General features: G+C 46.2%; 1 protein-coding gene across 12 annotated transcripts in view; it reads left to right on the top strand.

Moving 5' to 3' along the window:
• The window catches only part of ANKRD6 (ankyrin repeat domain 6), a 188,146-nt gene that overhangs the window by 144,042 nt on the left and 22,377 nt on the right, over positions 1-21,727 (top strand). For 6 of the 12 annotated variants that reach the window (XM_059177098.1, XM_059177089.1, XM_059177090.1 and 3 more), the window contains 3 exons: positions 9,600-9,698; positions 16,000-16,098; positions 17,819-17,917. In XM_059177098.1, coding sequence (XP_059033081.1) covers positions 9,600-9,698; positions 16,000-16,098; positions 17,819-17,917 — 297 coding nt within the window. Of the gene's footprint in view, positions 1-9,425; positions 9,699-11,660; positions 11,999-15,999; positions 16,099-17,818; positions 17,918-17,944; positions 20,708-21,727 lie in introns of those variants that run through there. The other 6 variants (XM_059177099.1, XM_059177095.1, XM_059177094.1 and 3 more) reach the window with 2 other exon arrangements.

The raw sequence follows: 21,727 nt of genomic DNA, 5'->3' as shown, positions 1-21,727 counted from the left end.
TCTTAATAACATTACTAGAAGGATACAGCATTTATCAAAAGAAGAATACAGTGTGATCACATGGAATTTGGTCTAGGAATTCATGGATTGTTCCATAATTCAGTATACTAAAATTAAAGGAGAAACTACATGATTTTATTAATAGTTGCTGAAAAGACAGTGGTTTGTAGTAAAAAACCAGAAAATAGGAGAGGACAGTTCTTATCTCGACCATAGCTCATCATGCATTGAACTACCATGTTTTGCTCTGTCAGTGCATCAACCAGTTGAAAGTGTTGTCTAAGTGGCTACCTGTGGAGGAAAACGGAGGCCATTAAGTGAAACTGTATCACTTAGGTATAGATGTACTACAGAAGCTGATGGAATCCTTAATAGCCAATTAAGTTGCCTGAAATATTTTGGTTCTTCTTGCTGGTGGATTTTTCTAGAAGCAAGCCCAACCCTAGTAGTTACTGGATCGCCTCAAAAGGAACTATTTATTATTAAGTCATTATATTTGAATACTTGATTCCTAACAATATACATTTCAAATCATCTTTCTAAATTATTTATGATTACCAGGCCATCCCCAAAGTAAGACTTAGAGAAACATTATGAAGCTTTTGGCGTAGGATACTGATCATGGAAAAAGGAGGATTATTTTATGGGACAGTTCCTGTACCCCTGCCCTTGGGTGATTGGGCTCTTAATCCTTAGCATAGGAATTTTACATCTACCCCTATTTCACTTTGTCTTATGAAAACTAGCCTGTTCTTTCAATTAGATTTTCTTGGATCCTAATTTTTTTCATCCAAGGTATTTAATGTCTCACTATTTTTTTTTTATCACCTATAGTCTCATTACGATATGATGTTACTCATCCAAGTAGATAGGTAGACAAAATACTTTTCTAAGGAGCAAAGCTCTGAAGCTATTTATTTATTTATGTTTGTTTGTTTATTTTAGGGGGGAGGGACTGAGGAAGAGAATTTTTTTAAAGATTTTATATTTATTTGACAGAGATCACAAATAGGCAGAGAGGCAGGCAGGGGTGGGGGGGAAGCAGGCTCCCCACTGAGCAGAGAGCCCGATATGATACAGGGCTTAATCCCAGGACCCTTGAATCATGACCTGAGCCGAAGGCAGAGGCTTTAACTCACTGAGCCACCCAGGTGCCCAGGAGAGAGAATCTTAAGTAGACTCCATGTCCAGTGAGGAGCCCAGTGCAGGGCTCCTTCTCACTACCCTGAGATGATAATCTGAGCCAAACTCAGGAGACAGATGGTTAACTGACTGAGCTATCCAGGAGCTCCTCTGAAGGCTTTTGAAACTATCAACTTTTTTTAAAAAATAAAAAGTTCTATTGTCTCAGTCTCCTTTGATCCGTGGCACTTTTTCTTTGCCCATTTTCTTCTGAATGCCTTCATAACTTTATTTTCATTGAATCATAAGCCTGAGAAGGACTGAATTTTTCATCCCAAAGCTACACCATTCCCTGCAGTTGAGATTTGGAGAATACTGTGTCTGAGAAGAGGACTGTCTCGGAACACCTAAGAAAGATGGTGGGGGTTTTCTTTCTTTCTTTTTTTAAGATTTTACTTATTCATTTGCAAAAGAGTGAACAAGAGAACAAGAGGCAGAGGCAGAAGCAGGCTCCCAGCTGAGCAGGAAGCCTGAAGGGGCTTGATCCCAGGAACCCGAAATCATGACCTTAGTTGAAGGCAGATGCTTAACTGAGTGAGCCACCCAGGTGCCCCTGGTGGGGGTTTTCTACAACTTAAAATCTAAATGATGGTCCAAGGGCCAGAATTCTAGCTCTATGTAGCTCTGCCAGAAACTGGATTTGTGATCTTGCAAAGTTCTAGAACCTCTGTTAGCCTTACTATACTCCTCCAAATTAAACTCTCAGGCCCGTTATCAATCTGATCGATATATTGTTTCTAAAACACGTCACTCTTATTTTCCCAGCCTTGCATCTTTCCTGCCTCCTACCTTTCTCTTTCCTTGCTTCTTTCTTTAATGCCACAGATAATATAGACAGCTCTTTCTTGCCTCAGTAAAGATTGCATGTCCCTGATCGATTTCATGATCTCCTGAAGAAAGGAAGCATTGTCATTTTGAAGTTATTACGGTATCTAACCTGCATTTCCCCCCTGAACAGTTTACCTTCACGTGGGTAACGTCTGTGCAACTGCAAACCTTGTAACAGCCTCCAATTAAGATGGTTTAATTGTTTTATTTCTTTGAGCTACGGTGTTCCGGTTCCTTCACCCTTGCCTCTCCTCTCTTCAGAGTTTCTGGCCTTTTTATTCCTTTGGGTTCTGCCCAGGTCTCTATGTGACTTTAGTCATAAGCATATCATTAGCTAAAGATGGTGTTCCAAGAATGGGTAAGCACAGCACCCTTTCTTCTCACTGTTTTACTGAGATGTAATTGACATATAGCATTATGTTAGTTACAGGCAAACAACATAATGATTCGACATTTGTATATATCGTCTTCTCACTTTTCAGGCCTGCTCTGTTAGACCCGGCAGCTGCTGGAGGGTCAGGGCTTATCATTCACGGCACAGGTATTATCGGTCTGAAGGGCCTGCTCTCTACTAAGACCTGGGACACCTCAGCACGAGACAGGAGCCGGGACTCAACATCTGGATCTTGGCTAGAGTAATAAGTGACCAGGGTCATGGCCCCATGGAGTCTATAGAAAAGGAGTCTGTCAGGCTTCTGTCTGTTGTGGTTCTCACATGGTCCCTGGTCGCCCTCCCTGGGACTCAGCCCTTCCTTAGGAGGCCTCCCCAGTAGATGCCTTGCCTAGGGTTGTTGGGTGAGAAGGGTTAAGCACCGTTTCTGAACACCTGCTGGGAACAGAACACCTCTGCTTCCTTTCAAGGTATATTTTAAGCTCATTACCTTTGGCTGGTCTCCCTTGTCATCCCCACTGGTAGGAGATCTTTATCTGAACAGGAATCCTCCTCCTGGAATGCTCCCTGACAGAGCCTAGCCCCTCCAGCTGGGGTTGGCCTCTTATGAATGAGCAGCAGGGATCCCTTCATTCTGCACACCCTGTATGGTCACTGGTGAGTGTAATTTACAGGTCGCCTGCTGGAACAGGACTCTCTCTGCTGTTCCCATGCAGTAGTTCTGGAAGTTGGGACCCACTGGGCTGACCTGCCAGAACAAAGTAGCACCCTAGACCAGAGCCCTAGACTCATTGACACTGGGGCCACTTTTTTGTGGTTATTGCCTGGCAACATGTCAAGGCCCTTTGCCGTTTAGTTCCCTGGAGGTGGGCAGGTGCTGAGTCTCTGTCTCGCCCTGGTTAGATCAAGGGAAATTTGCATCCCCTGCAGGGTCCTGGGTCCTTTCACGACTGCTGGTCTCAGCTGGCCTCTCCTGATACCAGGCAGGCTGGAGCAACTGGCACCGTTAAAGGGTCCAAGACAGGGGTTTATAACTTCTGGCTGCACATTAGAATCACCTGGAACTTAAAAACAAAACACTCATATTCATATCACCCAAGCCCAGGCTGATATAATACAGTCCTTTGGGGTAAATTTTGGGTTTGTTCTTATTTTAAGATTTCAAGTGAATTTGATGTGCAAACAGCTTGAAAACTAGTGATTTACACCAGTGGCTCTCAAAATGTCATCCCCTACTAGCAACATTTCCCTCTCCTGGGAACTTGTTAGAAATGCAAATTCTGTGCTGCCTGGGTGGCTCAGTGGGTTAAGCTTCGGCCTTCGGCTCAGGTCATGATCTCAGGGTCCTGGCATCAAGCCCTGCATTGGGCTCTCTGCTCAGCGGGGAGCCTGCTTCCACCCCCTCCCACCTGCCTCTCTGCCTAGTTGTGATCTCTGTCTCTATCAAATAAATAAATAAAATCTTAAAAAAAAATGCAAATTCTTAGTCTCCACCCACATCTATGGAGTCAGAAACTCTGGAAGGGGGCCCAGATATCTGTCTTTTAACAAGCCCTCCAGGAGATTCTGCTGCCCAATAAAGTTTGAGAACCATTGGTTATAGAAGGTATAGAATTAATATAAAAAGCAAGATAGTTATGTGACTATTGATGGATGTTATATGAGTTATATGTGACTATTGATATAACAATGCAAAAGCATCAGTAGAAAAGATGCACTGAAAACGTTTGAATAAAAATGAGCAAAGTTGGCTCAGTCAAGCATCCAACTCTTGGTTTTGGCTCAGGTCATGATCTCAGGGTTAGGAGATTGAGCCCTTTTTTGGAGTCCCCGCTCAGGGCAGAGTGTGCCTGGGATTCTTTCCCTTTTCCTTTCCCTCCCCTACACCCCCCCCCACTCCGTGCTCTTGAGCACTCTCTGTCTCTCTCTTAAATAAATAAATAAATAAATAAAAGTTAATAATTGGAAAAAATGATAGTTGTATTGGGTGGGAGAATTACAGATTTTTGATTTTCCAAATTTTTAGTAATGTCATTATATTGCTCACATTCTCTCAAGAAACAGGAACTCTGGGTCGTGCTGTGCAGTATTTTAGTGTTTTGTCTTGACAGGTGGGGTTGAGAGCCTCAGGAAGAATGTAGCTAGAGGAATGACTCTTGCTTGGGCAGGCCCGATGTGGCAGGTTTCGCCTGAGGGCCTATAGCTGCCTTGAAGAGGATTATCCTGGCCCCTCTTCAACTGGTCCTGTGGTTCTCAGCCTGGGTCACTCATTAGAATCACCTGGGGAGGGTGTATGACAACGGATGCCGGGGCCCTACCACAGAGAGTGGTGTCAGAAACTCTGGTGCTGGGGTTCGGGCATCAGTATAGGCGGGCAGATATACAGGCCAACCTACTCAAGTGATTCGATGCAGGGTGAGAATAGAAAAACTCTCTCTTTGTCCTTGAGAGTCTAAGGAAACCAGGTTATTTCCAGAGGTCATCATCTGGGAGCCTTGGGAGCTTCCTAACAGTGAGAGATGAACCCTTCTGCCAGGAGAGAGGCCCCCCACGGCCAGAAAGTGGGCAGCAGGTAGAGCAGGTCAGGGTGGGGGTCAGAGTCAGATGGCTTAGGAGTGAATCCAGGCTCAAATTACTTGCTTTCTGACACAGAAAAATGGACAGGGTCCCTCCATGCCTTAGTTTTGTCATCTGTAAAATGGAAGTTCCTCATCTTAGTGATAGTGCCTACCTCATAGTGTTGCGGGGAGGACTGAATGAGCTAACACATGTAAAATTCTTTTTTTTTTTTTTCCAAAGATTTATTTATTTATTTGACAGAGAGAAATCACAAGTAGATGGAGAGGCAGGCAGAGAGAGAGAGAAGCAGGCTCCCTGCTGATCAGAGAGCCTGATGCGGGACTCGATCCCAGGACCCTGAGATCATGACCTGAGCCGAAGGCAGCGGCTTAACCCACTGAGCCACCCAGGTGCCCCACATGTAAAATTCTTAAGATACCACATAGTAAGTACCCCATAAGTGTTAGCTGCTACTGTTTCTTCCTCTTGTCCATATTATTAGCAGTTTCCCGGAGCCCTCCAGAACCTGGGTTGAGTTACGCTGAATTGAACGGGTCATTGGACTAGGGAAGGTCCCAGGAAAAATGGGTGCTTCAAGAACATCTTCCTCGTATCATTCACAGTTCACAGTCTTTTCTCCTTTTCCCATTTCTTCCATTGGCCAGTCCTGAGGGCATGAAGATGAGAACAGATGCATCCTGGGTCTGAGTCATTTAGAGACTCCCTCTAAGGGTCAGTTATTATTTGTCCCCTCACACTTAGGGAGATGGCAGCCCTCTCCATTTGTTAGGCATGACCTTGGGGTGTCTTTGTGTGCTGGGTCAAGCAGCGACTTTTCTGATTGGCTTGACTTGTATTGCTTTTCATAATATGATGTTCTGGAAAACCAAATATATTTCTGCTTCTTTCTTCCTCTCCACCTTTAGTGGATGATGTGTGAGTGTGAATGTGTGTGTGTTAAGGGAGTTGGTCTTGCATAGGAAACTAGGAAACTCGGGGGCACAGGAGTGGGACAGGAGTGGGACAGCATCAGACTCAGCGGGAAGCCTTTGTGCTACTGTACTTTCACCTGATGCCATGAAAGGAGCCAGACATGCAAGGGGGACACTGACCCTCCTCAGAGAAGTCCCCATGTCCTTGTTGCACCTGCTTCAACACTTATGAAGCCCCTAGGTATCTAAACTTCCTGAGGGGCTGGGACATCCCAAAACTTGGAGTCTACAGCCACCCCCATGCTCTCCATTTCTTTGAGGTCAAGCCTGGGGAACTGGAATTCGCTCCTGTGTCCCTGTGGTTGAGGAACATGGACTCCTCTTTGACATGGCCACATCCCACCTCAGAGTCAACTTGCTTCATCATTCATGGAAGGCACTATCTTGCCCTCAGGCAGATCCTGGCCTAGTTGGAAGGAAAAACCAGGGCCCAGGGTGACACTCAAAACAAAAAAGAGGAAGCTGAGTTGCTGTGGGAACAGAGAAGACAGTCTGAGATGCTTCTTGGGGAATCAGAGAAGGCATAGTTTGGAGAGGGGCATTCCCAGGAAGAATGCCTGTACAGCAGAGCAGAGATGCAAAAACTGGAAACCACGGGCTGTGTTTCAAAATGGAAGTGGACAAGTGGATCAAGACTGGCTGGCAGGAGGGGCACCCGGGTGACCCAGTCCGTTAAGCATCCAACTCTTGACTTCAGCTCAGGTCATGATTTCAGGGTCCTGAGATTGAGCGCTATGTCAGGCTCTGTGCTGAGTCTGGAGCCTGCTTAAGATTCTCTTTCTCGGGGTGCCTGGGTGGCTCAGCAGGTTAAAGCCTCTGCCTTCGGCTCAGGTCATGATCCCAAGGTCATGGGATCGAGCCCCGAATTGGGCTCTCTGCTCAGCAGGGAGCCTGCTTCCTCCTCTCTCTCTCTGCCTGCCTCTCTGCCTACTTGTAATCTGTCTGTCAAATAAATAAATAGTCTTTTAAAAAAAAATGTAAAAAGATTCTCTTTCTCCTTCTCCCTCAGCCCCTCCCCCCTTAAAAAATATAAAAGGGAGCTCATCTAACTGTGTAAGTGATCTCATTTCCAACCCTTCACGCAGATCTGTTTGCCATTGAAAATATCCCACCGGTCTTTGCTAAGGCAGATGGGCAGAGCTGACAAGGGGGAGAGGGAACAGTTAGGGTGTCTTTAGGGGTTAGGGCTGAGGACAGCTGGAGGGAAGGAAAATCCACCTTAGATAGTGACTATTACCCCATGTATCCTATTTCTAGCTTTTATGGGATGGATAGTGGAGGCTATTCCTATTTTATAGGTGAGAAAATAGGCTTAGGAGAGCGTCGTGCACAAAGTCACACAGGTGCTATTAGTCAGAGCTGGGATTTGAGCTGGGCTTGTTGTCAGGAGGCTCCACTGCCTCCAGCCTGTCCTTTCACCACAGAGGGGAGTCTCTGCTGACTCTGGATCAGGAAGGTGCCTCTTGTCCAAGCCCATCTTGTCAGCGATTCATAGTCTCTAAAGTGCCCTCCTCAATGGGACCTGGTTTGAACCACAGCAGCATCTCCTTCTGCCTTCTGATTATGTTCACTTGGACAAACCCTTTTGCCTCCTTGGCCCTCAACTTCCAACCAGTCATATCTGGTTGTTGGCGAGGATATTCCTTGGGCTTCCTTGACCTGACACCCCTCGACTCCTTGTCCTTTGTCCTCTTTTCCAGGATCTCTGCAAAGACTTCTCCCCATCAGAGTTTAGATTTTTCTGGTTGCCCAGAAGCCCTTGTGTCCGACCATCCTGTCGGCCTTCCTCACAGCACAAGCATCTGTCTCCTCACAAACGTGACAAACTTCCCTGTGATTCATAATGCCTTAGGAACTTGCTGAAGGTCATTATCTGATGTCCTCAACAAGGACTTGTGATGACAGATGGAGCCTGGGACTAGGCCCAGTGAATGGAACTCGCTTGCTTTGCTCCGTCTGATCGGCTGTGGACCTTCCCCTGAAAGAATCAAGGTGAAGCAGTGTGCACTGAGACAATTGCTAGCCAGGGAAGGTCACTCCAACTCCTCTCAGACACTGCCTTTTGATGAAGGCTTTTTATAGCCCACTTTCTTGGGAGCAACTTTTTTCTTAATTAAGAATTCTAATTTTAAAGTGAGCTCTGACCTCTTTCTTTACAGAATCATTCTAGTGCTTTGATTGCATTTCATGGGTAGAAATTAAGATTCTTTATGGTCTGCTATCTCTGTTTTCCTCCACACCTAGTTGCCTACGGCAAACTGACACTTTATGGAGATCATTAATGGGTTTATCCTGCTAGAATATCAATAAAGTTCTTTGGAAAGTTTTATCGAGGTGCTGGAAGGTGGTAAGAGACTACTATCCCAGTATTAAGAGACCCATATGAGATGCACAGGGTGTGTTTCAACATGCGTGGGGGCCGTGACTAAATGATTTTTGAAGCAGCAGGGAAAACATTCCTTCACAGAGAATGTGAGGGAGAAAGCAAAGGGAACATAATGTTTCCTTAAGAATTTAAGGACTTTGGGGGCACCTGGGTGGCTCAGTGGGTTAAGCCGCTGCCTTCGGCTCAGGTCATGATCTCAGGGTCCTGGGATCCAGTCCCGCATCAGGCTCTCTGCTCAACAGGGAGCCTGCTTCCCTATCTCTCTCTCTGGCTGCCTCTCCATCTACTTGTGATTTCTCTCTGTCAAATTAATAAATAAAATCTTTAAAAAAAAAAAAAAGAAGAAGAATTTGAGGACTTTGGAGTTTGGCAAGGTCAGTTCTCTGCATAGTTGATTTACACTGAAGAGAGTTTTTCTAGGTGTCACCCTGTGTCATACCTCAGGAGCCTGCATGTTAGGGCTGTTGCAGGATGGTCACCTCTGTGACCCAGCAACAGGGCTAAGAAGCCTCCTCAGAGGCACAGAGACATGTGCACATGAAAGTGTTCTGCAAACCACTGAAAAGAACCTTGATGCCCGTCAGTAGTCAGTCCTCAAATTTTATTCATTTATCACAATGCCAGTAACAAAGGTTAACTGAGACAAACTTGAATTTTGGGTGAAGGGATACCTCGGTGGCTCCGTCGGTTAACCGTCTGCCTTGGGCTCTGGTCATGATCGCAGGGTCCTGGGATTGAGTCCTGCATTAGGCTCCCTGCTCAGTGGGGAGCCTGCTTCTCCCTCTGCCTCTGCTGCTGCCTCTGCTGCTGCCTCTGCTGCTCCCCCTGCTTATGCACTCTCTCTCTCTTTCTGTCTGACAAATAAATAAGATTCTTAAAAAACTTTTAAAAATTTGAGTTTTTGGTAAATTTATAAGGATTGCCTATCAGACTGAAGGGGGTGGGGACTACCACTATGTAAACCTTGCTCTAGGCCCCCATCCCCTCCGGAGCACTGGTCATTTTTTAAAAAGATTTATTTATTTGCTTTGAGAGAGTGCACATCTGTGTCGGCAGGGGGAGGGGCAGAGAGAAAGAGAGAATCTCAAGCAGACTCCATGCTGAGCACAGAGCCTGACGCAGGGCCCAATCCCACAACCCCGAGATCATGATCTGAGCTGACACAAGAGTCAGAGGAGCTCAACCAACAGCCACCCAGATGCCCCCAGGACAGTGGTGTTGATGGCCTATTCTGAAATCAGTGTTTGCTTTGCATTAACAGCATGGCCGGACCCCCCTTCATCTTGCTGCCAATAAGGGCCATCTTTCTGTGGTCCAGATCTTGCTGAAGGCTGGCTGTGACCTCGATGTCCAGGATGATGTGAGTATAACCTGCGATAAGGCAGGAGGATAGAAGATGCACTTCTTGGTCCCCTTGGTGGGAAGAACTTCCCCTTGAAGCCTGGGATCCATTCTAGGTAGCAAGCTAGAGTTTGTAAGGGTGGGGTGGTTTTCCCATCATGGTTCGTGTCCTATCTAGTACCATCCAAGTGTAGAACCTCAGAGGGCATTATGAAGGAGCATACATACCACACACACACACACACACACCTGAGTGAGTGTGGGCAAGGCCTACTGGAAATAGGTCATTGACCAAGCTTACCATTAGAAAAAAAGTAGGCCCTAAAAACTTAATATTTTCCTCTTCTCACCTTGATTTCTCTTAGTGTAAAGAGGACCTGTTTAAAAGAAAAAATAACTGATATCATTGAATCCAAGAAAAAGCAAGCCTCCTGAAAGAGTTCCCCCTAGTGCTATGCCTTTATTAAGACTCAGTCTCGGAGTCTCTTCTTTCAGATTATCTAGAGAAAGACTCTGACTGACTCTCTTAGAGTCAAGATGGACTCAGAAATGGATACTTGGGGTGATGTCATGTAGTGCACAGGGTTGCCTTCTGTCTTTTGAGGAAGTAAGTTCTCTAAGAGGAGGATATAGATAAGATTATATAAATTGTCCTCCTATGAGCTATTAGGAAAAAATGCTGTGATAATGTGACTGGAAGCTGTTTTCAGAAACTCTTTCTAATTTCAACTCTAATTTGTGTGGTAAGACTCTAAGAAATAAGTTTTGTGAGGAACACAAAATTGTACAGAATTATCACTTATCATAATCTCTTCCTGATTCACCTTTAATAACTGTGGTTACAGAGTGTTAATCAAATTTCAGGCCTTCAGGTGTGCTAGGGTATAGGTTACTAAAGTGCTTCTAATTTTCTTTAGTTGTCTGTGTAATGTTCTAAAACTTGGCAGACACAGAAATGTGACAGACAGCATTTGTAAAGAAATAACTAAATGTCATTATTTTATGTACAGTCAGAAGGCTGTCTGGTATTATTCATAAATCTCTGGTTATATTTGGAACCTATTGGGTCACCAAAAATGTTACTTTCAAAAGATGCTGATTTAGCTTTTGGCTATTGATTTCTATCTTGAGTCATAATATATTTTTCCCCCACACTGTAACCATCATAACATTTCTGATTATATATCATCTCCTTAGATGACAGGAATGAACATACAAGGAGAGAGAAGAGATTCTGACCACAGAAAAGGCAGAACATGTGGTTGCTGGTATAGACCTGTTTGATGCATCACATCTTCTCTTTGCATAATTAAAGTCGTCACTGGCCATGCTGGCTAGGCTCCCACACCAGGGTGCTAACCCATTCCTAACCAAGTCCTGCTTCATTCAGGTCTTGTGCTCCGAGAATCACTGTGTTCTTATGCAGCGAAGCCATGCTAACTTCCTAGAAGTTTCTCTCAGGCTGGGGTGTTTATATCGGGCAAGGTAGGAAGTAAAGTAGGAGTTTTCACAAGATAGCCAAGGAGGGGAGACATGGCAACCAAAGGTAATGCAGCGCTACCTTTAGACAGGAGCGCCTTCATTTCCTTTATTGGAATAATGCCTTTTCTTGCATCTTCTTGCCCTAATCAGACAATGTGAACATTGCTTCTCCCTGATAACTTAAATCAAGACAAAACAAAACAGTGTAAAAATGGTTGGGAAAGGAGAAGGTAGCGTTGATCTTCACTAGTTCTGAAGCAACTTGCCGGGATATTGTTCATGGCTCTCTTCATATTTACTGTGCCTGTTGGGTGATCAGCTTTAACATTCATGCAAGAATTTGCAGACCAAAACTATGGGTGTTTTTTTTTTTTTAAAGAAGGTGGGACATTCATTTTTGGAAAAAAAAATCAGTTCAGAAGTTACCTGCCTTGATGATGGATAGAAATAGAGAATGTTAATGTTGTGAGGAATTTACTCCTAACTTCATATTCTACAGATACATTCCTAATGTCATGGTAAGGACAGAGAATTAGTTGAAGAATGACCTCCAGTGGCCTGGAATGGGATTATTATGAATTTCCACCTGTGGAAACCAGTTCTTTAGAATATGCAACTCCAGGAGAAAATTCCCTCTTGCTTCCGGCCAATCCTGTCAACTCACACTGGAGCTCTAATGCCATCTCTGATTGGTCAATGAGCAACCACACGGCCCCCGCCTCAGAAATAGTCCAGGACCCTGTGGCCAAGATAAAAGCCACGAAGGAAGAAAAAAATAAGAAAAACCAGAGAAGAAAGGCTAGGAAGAACCCTAGAAGATCAGAGAGAGAAAAAGAGGTCAGCAACTTGCTTTGCACACCTGCACCGTTCTGGGCTTCCTGGCGACATGTCCATCTGTGCCACCTGGGGAGATCCATCCTGAAGAGGGATGTGTTCCGTCTTAGTGGGACTCAGGTTTCTTCCATGAGCTTAGCTTCGGCATCTGTGTGCGTTGAGCCCGTTCTCTTACACCACGTAAGAGAGAGAACACTAAAAGTATTTCACAAGAAAGATGTAGACCTCAGAGGTTCCAAATCCTTTCAGTTCCATAAGTGAGCAACACTGAAGTCAGAAACATTGAGGGCGGGCAGTTCACACACTTTGCAAACAGGTCAGCATGTTCCAGCCTGAAGTGCCAAACTGCAAGGTGGCTGGCTCTCAATGTTTCCAGCTGCAGTGTTTTTCCTTCTGCTTCCTTGTAGTTAATCATTCAATAGATCCTTCTTGGGCGCCTGGAGTGGCCGTGGCCTTGTGCTAAGCACTCAGCCAGGGGATGCCATCAAGAGGCAGCTGATCTTTTTTAAGGCCTGCACTGAGGTTCATTGACTCATGGGGAGGAAATAGCTTGGAGTTGAGTGCAAAGAGCCTTGACAATTTGAATTCCGGCCCAACCATGCTATCCCGAATTAGCTGATTATCCTTGGGTAGGCACTGAACAGCACTGAGCCTTAGTTTTTTCGCTTTTTAAATTTTTTTTTTATTAATAAAATGAGAATTAGATACCCTTGGAGTGTAGTGGAAGGTCAATAAATATTTACTGAACAAATAACTATTGAGTGCTGTTAAGCATGTCATACTTTTTCCAGCATTTTTTTTCAAAGTTTCAGAATTTCATGGTGTATTTAGATAATATAGGCATAAGGATTGTGTCAAAGTTGCTGCCTGAGTCTGCTAATAAGTGTATATTAAGGACATGCTTGGTGGTTTTCTGTTTCCTGTTTCAAAGAGGAAATACTTCCACAGTAAATTTTATAGGAGGAAAACAGGAGGCCCTGTTTCAGTCAAGAGTCTCAGGCGCTCGACTGGGTTGTGTGTTCTGGGGAAGAGTAGCCCTGAGCTAGATAGCCCAGGATGGCCCTTTGCTTATAGGTTTCCTATCTCTCTGAGTGGCCTTCAGCTCTTATCCTCATAACTTTCGAGTAGCTGGTGTTTATAAGCCGAGAAAGTCCCTTCCTCAGTCCTCCAGAACCGTCCCAGGACTGAAGGACAGCCACGTTCGGTGGGGAAAGGCTGACGTTGGCACTCTCCGCAGTCTCTATCCAACTGATGAGGCCAGGCCCCGGGCTCAGAGTGAGGTCTCTGAGGCAGTGAAGACGGAGGGGAAGCGGTGGTCTGGAGACAGGCAGTGCCCTCAAGGGTCTCTGGGAGAGACACCTGTGCCAGTGGCTTAGGACAGTTAGTGTTCTCACGGAAGCCTCACCCAAGTCCTTAGATCTCCTTGAGTCTTGATAATCCGTCTGGAAATTTACTTTTGAAGGCTAAACCAAAAGTTAGATTTAGCTTCTTTCGTTGAGCTAGAGTTTCACAAAGGAAAGACCTCTCCAGGGAAGCAAAAATGGAAGATTCCTGCTGAGAGCAAGTCATAAATAATAGTGATGTTCTGGCTCCAAAGCTGCATAAACTCGTGATTGAGGGGCAGCTTGTGAAACAGGATAAAGCACTTGACCTGCAGCAAGGCTTAGGTTAGACTGTGCCCCAACCGGCCGAGGCCCCTCGTGCTCTGGCTCGGACCGAAGAATGGCTGACACAACCCATGAGTTCTGGGCTTTGTGCACAACACAGATCAAATGGTTAAGTTCTGTTCTATGACAGGGTTGTTCTCATCAGTGCAGAGTGTAGATTCGAGTGCCCGCAGTCTGTGGGAATTTTAAATGGCCCCATCAGTGTTTACCCCTGGAGGGTGGGCTGCAGTCTCCCCTTCTTGCCGAGTCCAGAGCACCATCTTTCTCCTCAGGTTGTAAGTTGCACTTGAGGCCCGTTTGGGGAAGACCTGTCACCGTTCTGATGGGGAAATGGCAGTCTTGGAAATTCTCCCATAGATTTTTTAAAATTAAACTTGGGCAGTTTCTCATAGGATGACTTGTTTGGACATAGTGCGTGGCCTCTGGAAATAGTTCCTAGAATGTTCGAAGTGAGTGTGTAATGGTTTGATGTGCCTCCTGCACCCACCCACCAGGGCCACGTTCTTGTGACTGCAGGCGTGCAGAAAGGGTTCTCTTTGAGTAAGGGGTCTCTGGGAAGGTGGTCAAGAAGAAAACCCAGTCTAAACCTAATGTGTAATGGGAATAATGGTTTAGGATGCTGAGGGGGAGGGCTCATAATAGTCGTGCTGCGGGCAGTGGACAAATCATAATACTGGAGCTGGATGTGCTCCCATCACTTTGGAAATCCCTTACGTTCTACACATGAATAGTGAGAAAAGAGTCTGAGACACGGACAGTCCCATTATCGGTGTATTGTTACAACGTAGACTTTCAATAAATAGCAGTTTTTCCTGTGGCTAAAACTGTATTTGTTAAGTATAAAAAGTAGGAAACTATTTAAAACTATAAAGGAGAAAAATAAAAATCACTTCCCCTCATGGATTTTTAAAGGGAGTTTTTTTTTAATTTTAAGAAAGTAAACGTGTGTTTTAAATAGCATTAAGTGCTTTTTATTGTGATAAAACGCATGTAATATAAAATTTACCATTTTAACTATTTTTAACTGTACAGTTCAGTGGCGTTAAGCACGTTTGCACTGTTGTACAGCCATTACAACCATCCACCTCCAGAATTTCTATTTGGGTCAAGTGACTTTAATGCGCATTGCTGTTTGTTCTAGATTTCAAGGTGTTCAGTAAGTAGAAGCAGTACTTCATTAAGGAAGTTCATAGGTATCACTGCAACCCTCTTTTAAAAAGCTCCATATTTTTTGTCTTATAATAGTCTCTTTCCTCTCTTGGGCTGAAGATGAGGGATGCCCTGGGGCATGTCCTTTGCCCCTCTGGTGCTCCACTAAAACGTTTTGTGCAGAACTCTTACCAGCCAAATCCTAGAACCCAAGAAGGGAAGGGACAGACCTGGGGGAGCACCTACCCTCCTTTTACAGGTGCAGGTTAAGAAACTGAGCCCCAGTGAAGTGCCAGGTATCTCCCAAGAGTGTGCAAGATTCACATCTCCCGTCCCCCTTGCCTGCACCCCTTCCTCCCTACCAGAAGTTTTCCACACTGTTCACTTACCTCCCCATTCCAGTTTGGACCCCAGGCCAGACTTAATTTGTCTCGACTTGATTTCCTGAGTACATGTCAGAGATGAGATGTGCTCTCACAGACTTCGGAACTTTCTCTTATCTGGACCATCTTACTTTCTCTCAAATGCACTTAGGGGAAAGGGTCAAGTTCCCTTTGCCACCCTGATGCAGAAAGAGAAGGTCAGCAATCCCCGGCATCTGATCCTAAAGAAAAGGCAGCATGAATCAGCAAGGATGCTGTGATGACATATCAGAAGAGGCCGCACAGACGTATGCAGTGATAGCTTATAGCCCCTGGAATTGTCAGACGACGTGGTATAAACCGCTGCATTGCCCTCAGCCCATATAAGTCGATCAGCAGATATGCGCCCTTCATCAAATCATGAGTGTTGCTAGCTGACTCAGCCGGGTCGTGATGCGTCTGAACGAGAGCAGGCAAATAGAGGACTCAGCAGGGAGTAAAGATTGCTGGCTTAATTGCATGGTACACGCGGTCTAGCTCTCAGACCCACTTTTCACAGACCTGACAGTCATATCTCTGAACACTGCCATTCCTTGGGGCGGCAGATGAGTGCCTGACCCTCATTCTGAGGTCAGCTCTGAAGCTGTTCTGTGGTTGGTTTGAAGTTCCCCACTGAGTTTGCGAACAGAAGAGCTCTGCCTGGCATGATGGCTGGTCTGCTCCAGTGGAGGACAGGAGATGTCCTTGTGTCAGAGCAGTGCAGGGAGTGCTGCAGGGCAGGGCTGGGAGAGCTGACTGCTGTTCCTGCCTCCACGTCCCTCTGCAGGGGGATCAGACTGCCTTGCACCGGGCCACAGTGGTGGGGAACACGGACGTCATCGCGGCGCTCATCCAGGAAGGCTGTGCTCTGGACCGCCAAGACAAGGTGATGGGGGACATGGCTGCCTGAGGACCCTGCTTTGGGATCTTGTGACCGTTTGAGATGTTATCCTTCCTAAGTCTTCTCACTCATGCTTTAACATGATAAACCAGCCCAACTTTCTTTTGAAAGAGTATCTCATATCCCAACAAATCATATTCTTTTATTCCTCCCCCTGTTCTGTGGCAGCAGTGGGCAACCACATATGTAAATGGTAAAGAAAAAAGTCTAGACATAATGAGGCCTGTGGAGGCCTGGCTGGGGGAAGGCATTGCCCTGGACTCAAATTAACTTGCTCACCCTCCTTTAAAAATATATATATATATTAGAATTAATTGGAAATATATTGGAAGGAAAAAAATGAGCAAAATCATTTCTTTAAGAAATCCCAATGATATATTTTATACTAATCATTGCTTTTAAATTGTTAATCTTAAAACAGGGAACTTTGTCATTAAGTGCAGTTCAGCCCATGTTTACTTTTTTAGACAACTGTTTAACGAAATGTCCTACATATACAGAAAAATATGCAAATTTTAAGTTCAATGAGTTTTCACTGACTGAGCCTCCCTTGGTGAGCAACCAGATCATTATCAGCACACCAGAAGCCCCCTCACCAGTGTCCCCATCCAGTCACTTTTCCTTCTGCTTCCTGCGGTGTTCAGTTGGTCCCCCGGGCCAGCCCACACATGGCCACTACCATCCCTAGCACCACGCCGCTCCCAGGCCTTTGAGACCCTACCTAGCCTTCTCCTTGAGGGTATCCATGCCATTCAGCCAGTCTCGTGGTGTGGACAAAGAGAAGCCAAAGCCAGCGGCCAGATGTGACCAACAGTGCACCCGCCTGCCCCCAGCCCAGCTCCACCTCTCCTCTGCATGCTCCTCCCTCCCTGTAACCCCAGCCCTCTCAGCCCAACCCCACTACTTCACTGCACTTAATATTTCTATTAGAGGAAGTGAAGCAAATACCGACTTTTATTTAAAAAGCCACATATGGGGAACACTTGTTTATCTTCTTTACAAGTCACCATTGTCTCAGGGTCTGCTTATTTGTTTTGGTCCCTGAGACTTTGGATTAAACTGGGTGAGATTAAATTTGGGGGAAGAAAAAGAGAAGAATCTGCCTATCCAGTTCCTGGGCCCAGCAGCTTATGACATTGGACTCCTCACTTGCCTGATCTTTACAGAGTCCTCTCTGGGACCAGGAGCAAGGGGTAATGGAGGTGGGAAGGAATGAACGTCATGTTCCTGATAAATGTGTCCTATGGATGAGCCTTTCTCAACCGGGGTTCCCGGAGAGATTGAAGCCCTGATGCCTTAAGGCATCTATTGTACATCATACAAAATGGTACTTGCTGGGGCGCCTGGGCGGCTCAGCCGTTTAAGGATCCGGCATGATTCAGCTCAGGTCATGATCTCAGGGTCATGGGATCGAGCCCCGAGTTGGGCTCCGTGCTGGGGGTGGAGCTTGCTTAAAATTCTCTCCCCCTCCCTCATTTTTTTATTTAAAATTAAAAATATAAAATGTTTCTTGTTATGTACCATTTCTGGGATAGTGGAGAAACTAGCTGGTGAAATCATTTTCTGGGCTCTGTGATTCCGATGAGAAGCCCCATTTGAGAAAGGAGCTGTGGTGTGCCCCGGAAATACACTATGATGTATCGATTCTAATGAGATGAATTAGGTCTCGGGTAATGTGCTTTCTGTCTCCATCTGTGTTCCTCAGGACGGGAATACGGCCCTACACGAAGCATCCTGGCACGGTTTTAGCCAGTCAGCCAAACTGCTCGTTAAAGCAGGAGCCAATGTGCTTGCCAAGAACAAGGTGAGGCCCCGCAGATGCTAGAAGGCTCCGTTCACAGGTGAGGACGGTGGGGGCTGTCGTCCCTGGGTGAGCCTCCTCGTAGTGAAGCAGGAGCTTGGGGGAGCAAGGGAAATGAAACCTAATCTCCATGGTGAGCAAAAAGTCTTCCTCCGAATTCTCCAGGATCTTGCCGCTTTCCCGTTGGTTTACCCGGGTTGGGCAAGCAGCCCCTCCTCCTGGAGACAGGGAGGGGCCAGCAGCACCTCTTCTCCTGCATCTCCTGCATCTCCTGTCTCCCTCCGGTCTCTTATCATGTCTCATCCCCCTCCTTCTGTGCTCATTAGTAATGAAGGCATCTCTGCAGAAGCCTCACCGCAGACTGGCCACTTTGCCTAGTCCTTTCTTCATCCTGCTCCTCATCCGCTCAGGATACTTCCAGTAAAGCTCCCCCACCTGATGCTGTCTCCTTGGGCCTCCCTGAAGGGGCCTCAGCCTGTGGGCAGCCTCTTCCCTGAGCCTTTCCCAGTATGTGCCTCTTGCGTTAGGGCTCACCGTGTCCCCACCCCCACCCCGCTTCCTTGGGGGAAAGCCTGCTCCTCATGGCCACCTATAAACCTGCAACCTGGGCTCCCAGGACAGTGGCCTCTCCCTCCCTGAAGGCCCATCAGGCTATTTCCTGCAGAGCTCCCGTGGCACTCCACACAGCTTTGCGCTGTCGTCTACTGGTTTAATGTTTCTCATGGTTCCCTCATGGGACAAAAGCATGAGGAAAAGAAGCAGTCCATGCATCGTAAGATCTCCGATCATGCCTGAGCCACTGCCTGGGAGACTGGTGGCTGCTTCATTTCTTCAGAGTGGTATATTGTCTGGAACAGGAGTTGTAGGCAGACCCATGTTGTATCGTAGATCCTGGAACTCTGAAAAGCCAGTGGTTCCCAGTTCATGGATAGGGAAGCCTGAGCTGGGAGCCAGTAGTGTCAGCGAAGACACATGACTTGTTCATGACACAGTCAGGTCCATAAACTAGCCTGAGTCCCTCTGAGCCACCACACTGCCTCCTGTCCTGTATGGGGCCCCAAAGGCATTGCAGAAAACCACAAGAGAGACTGTCACAAACAAAGGTAGGTGCTGTCCCAGAACAGGACTTCCACGTTCTGCACCAGCCACGTCCTCCGGCAAAGCCTCTGAAAAGGCCCTTTCCTCTGCTTTACTGAGGTATAAATGACGGACAAATAAAATTGTAAGGCATTGAGAACGTGCAAAGTGATGACTGGAGATATGTGTATGTTGTACAAGGATTACCCCCATCAGGCTAACGAACACACCCATCGTCTCATGTTTACGGTTCTAAAAAGTTTTTGATGTAAACGTTTCAGTTCTATTATTCAGACAGTTTATCAACCACAGTCACCATGCTGTATGTTAGAGGACACCGTCTTACAACTGAAACTCTATCCCCTCTCCCAGCGCTTCCCTGTTTTCTCCCACCCTCTACATGTAAGTGATACTTCCCGTATTTGCTTCTCTATCTGGCTTACTTCATTTCGCATAATGTGCTCTGGGTTCATACATGTCCCAAATGATAGAATTTCTTTCTTTTTTTAAGGCTGAACGAGCCTCTGTTGTGTAAGAACATTCTGTTGTGTAAGAACTTACTCAGGGAGTGTATCAGCCCCAGTCTGGGGAATAAGTACGCGTTACTCGGGACAGAAAAACGCCCGCTGCCTATATATTCCCACTTAGGTCACATTTTCTAAATGTCAGCTCCCAAAATACAATCCATACACAATAAAGTTCAGCCTCTTAGGTATATTGTGTGAGTTTTGGCAAATGTACACAGTTGTGTAATCACCTCCACAATCAAGATATAGAATGTTTCCATCGCCCCAAAGACTTCCTTTATGTCCCTGGGTGGCGATCTTCCACCCACCCACCTCCTGGACCCCAGCTCCTGGCAACTGCCGACCTGCTTGGCCTTTCCCAGAACATCATGTAAAGCAGTCGTAGAGTATGCAGCAGCATTTCATGCCTGACATCTTCTTCTCACGTTTTTGAGCGTCCTCCATGTTACATGTGAGACTAGTTCGTTCCATTTCTCGCCCAGTAATAGTCCAGTGTCTGAATATACCATCATTTGTGTGTTCTAACCCATGGTTTTTAATTTTCTCGATCCAAGTATTTTTCAGGGTAATTGATATTTTCTTATTAACAAAGCAAAGCTTGGTGTATGGTTCTAGAACCATCAGATTCCTTTTATTTCAACATGTTAAGTAACTGCCACGAAGCCAACACCTTTGAGACAACCTACTGCCAGTGCTGTAAGAATTACACCAAGCCAGGGGCCAAACCCTTGCACCGGGAATGGAGTGTTTAAAATGTGGGCCGATCCTTTGTTTTTGAGAGCGAAGCTAGCAGTGGCTCCCTACCTGTCTGTGCTTTAAAATCTCCTGGAAAAATTTAAATAAAAACCATGGGGGGAGGGAGTAAACTTACCTGGTAACCAGGCCTGGAGTGACAGGCTGTCCCACTTTTCCCTGGGTCCAGGGCTTTCCGGAGTTGAGGACTTCTGGGGCTGACACCTGACCCGCCTAGACTCCACCCCCAGGCCAAGTAAATCAGAGTCCCTGGAAGGGTTGCAGCTGAGCACCCTTAGTCTTAACAGCTCCACCAGGTGACTCTGATGCAGTAGAAGGTTGATAACGAGGGAGCTCACTAAGCCCTCAGGCTTGTAACCTTCAGGCTCCTTGGAGGGAGCAGTGAGCAAGAAAGATTCTACCCAGGCTACTTAGAGCAAAGGGTATGAGAGGGGAGGTAAGTGATCCAGCAACATAGGGTTTTTCTCTGTGTGTTGTGTTTCGTTTTGCTTTTAAAAATAAAACTCATCATTTTTAAGAAGTTGAGGAATAAATCGTTGTTGGAGTCTGGGCAGACAGTGCGGTGGGTCGCAGCTCCGGGGTGAGGAAGGGCTGTAAGCAGTGAACAGCTCTGAGCCCACACAGTCATGGTAGCCCACTTTGTAGCTCAGCCCAGCAGTCACTGAGCCTGTAGACTCCACCCCCCGCATGCTCCCAGGCTCGCTCAGACAAACACCGAATCTCCTTACGCTGTCCGCATTTCTTGTCACTTTTATCAGCAGCCTTGCAGGCGCTCTTTGCACGGTTTTAAAGTTCTGTTTGTGTCATGGATTCTTTCTGAAAGATTGCTCTAGACATTATTCTGACGCTTGGTTGTCTCTGTGAAATGGCATATTGCTGGTGGAGCCCCCAAAGCACGAGGGTCTCCATCTGTATGATAAGCGGTGGATGTAATCGTGTTGCCTGCTGGGTGGGTACCTTGACCCTGGTTCCAATTTTGACGTTTCAAGGAAAATGCAAGAACGGACAGTTTGTAGAAGGCATACAAGTTAATCTCCATTCGTTGCCCCCACAGGACCTGGCCTCTGTTGCTTTTACTCCATTGGTGGAGTATGGTAGCCACAGCTGTTACCCGTGTTGGGTGTGAAGGCTGTGGTCCTCTCCAAAATGAGTACAAGGCAGCATGCGGGCACAGCATTTTGCCATTAAGTAAACACTCTCCTGGGTACTCCTGATTAATCCTCACAGCCTCAGGATGTAGGGGTCACACTCCATTTTACAGGTAAGGAATTCAGGACAGCATATGAAGAGCCTTGACCAGTGACTTTCAACTAGTAAGTTGCAGAGCCAAGGTTTTATGACCAATGGGACTCTTGTGGCTTTCTGGATTCCCTATTAACTGTTCTTGCGGCTGAAACCCCTCTGCCGGGGTCACCAATCAGGAAGCAGAGAATGTGAGCATTGACCTTTTTTTTTT

The sequence above is a fragment of the Mustela lutreola genome, chromosome 6 (assembly GCF_030435805.1).
Source record: "Mustela lutreola isolate mMusLut2 chromosome 6, mMusLut2.pri, whole genome shotgun sequence".
NCBI lineage: Eukaryota > Metazoa > Chordata > Mammalia > Carnivora > Mustelidae > Mustela > Mustela lutreola.
Note: the sequence above shows the minus strand (reverse complement) of the source record. Positions and strands in the feature narration are given on the sequence as shown.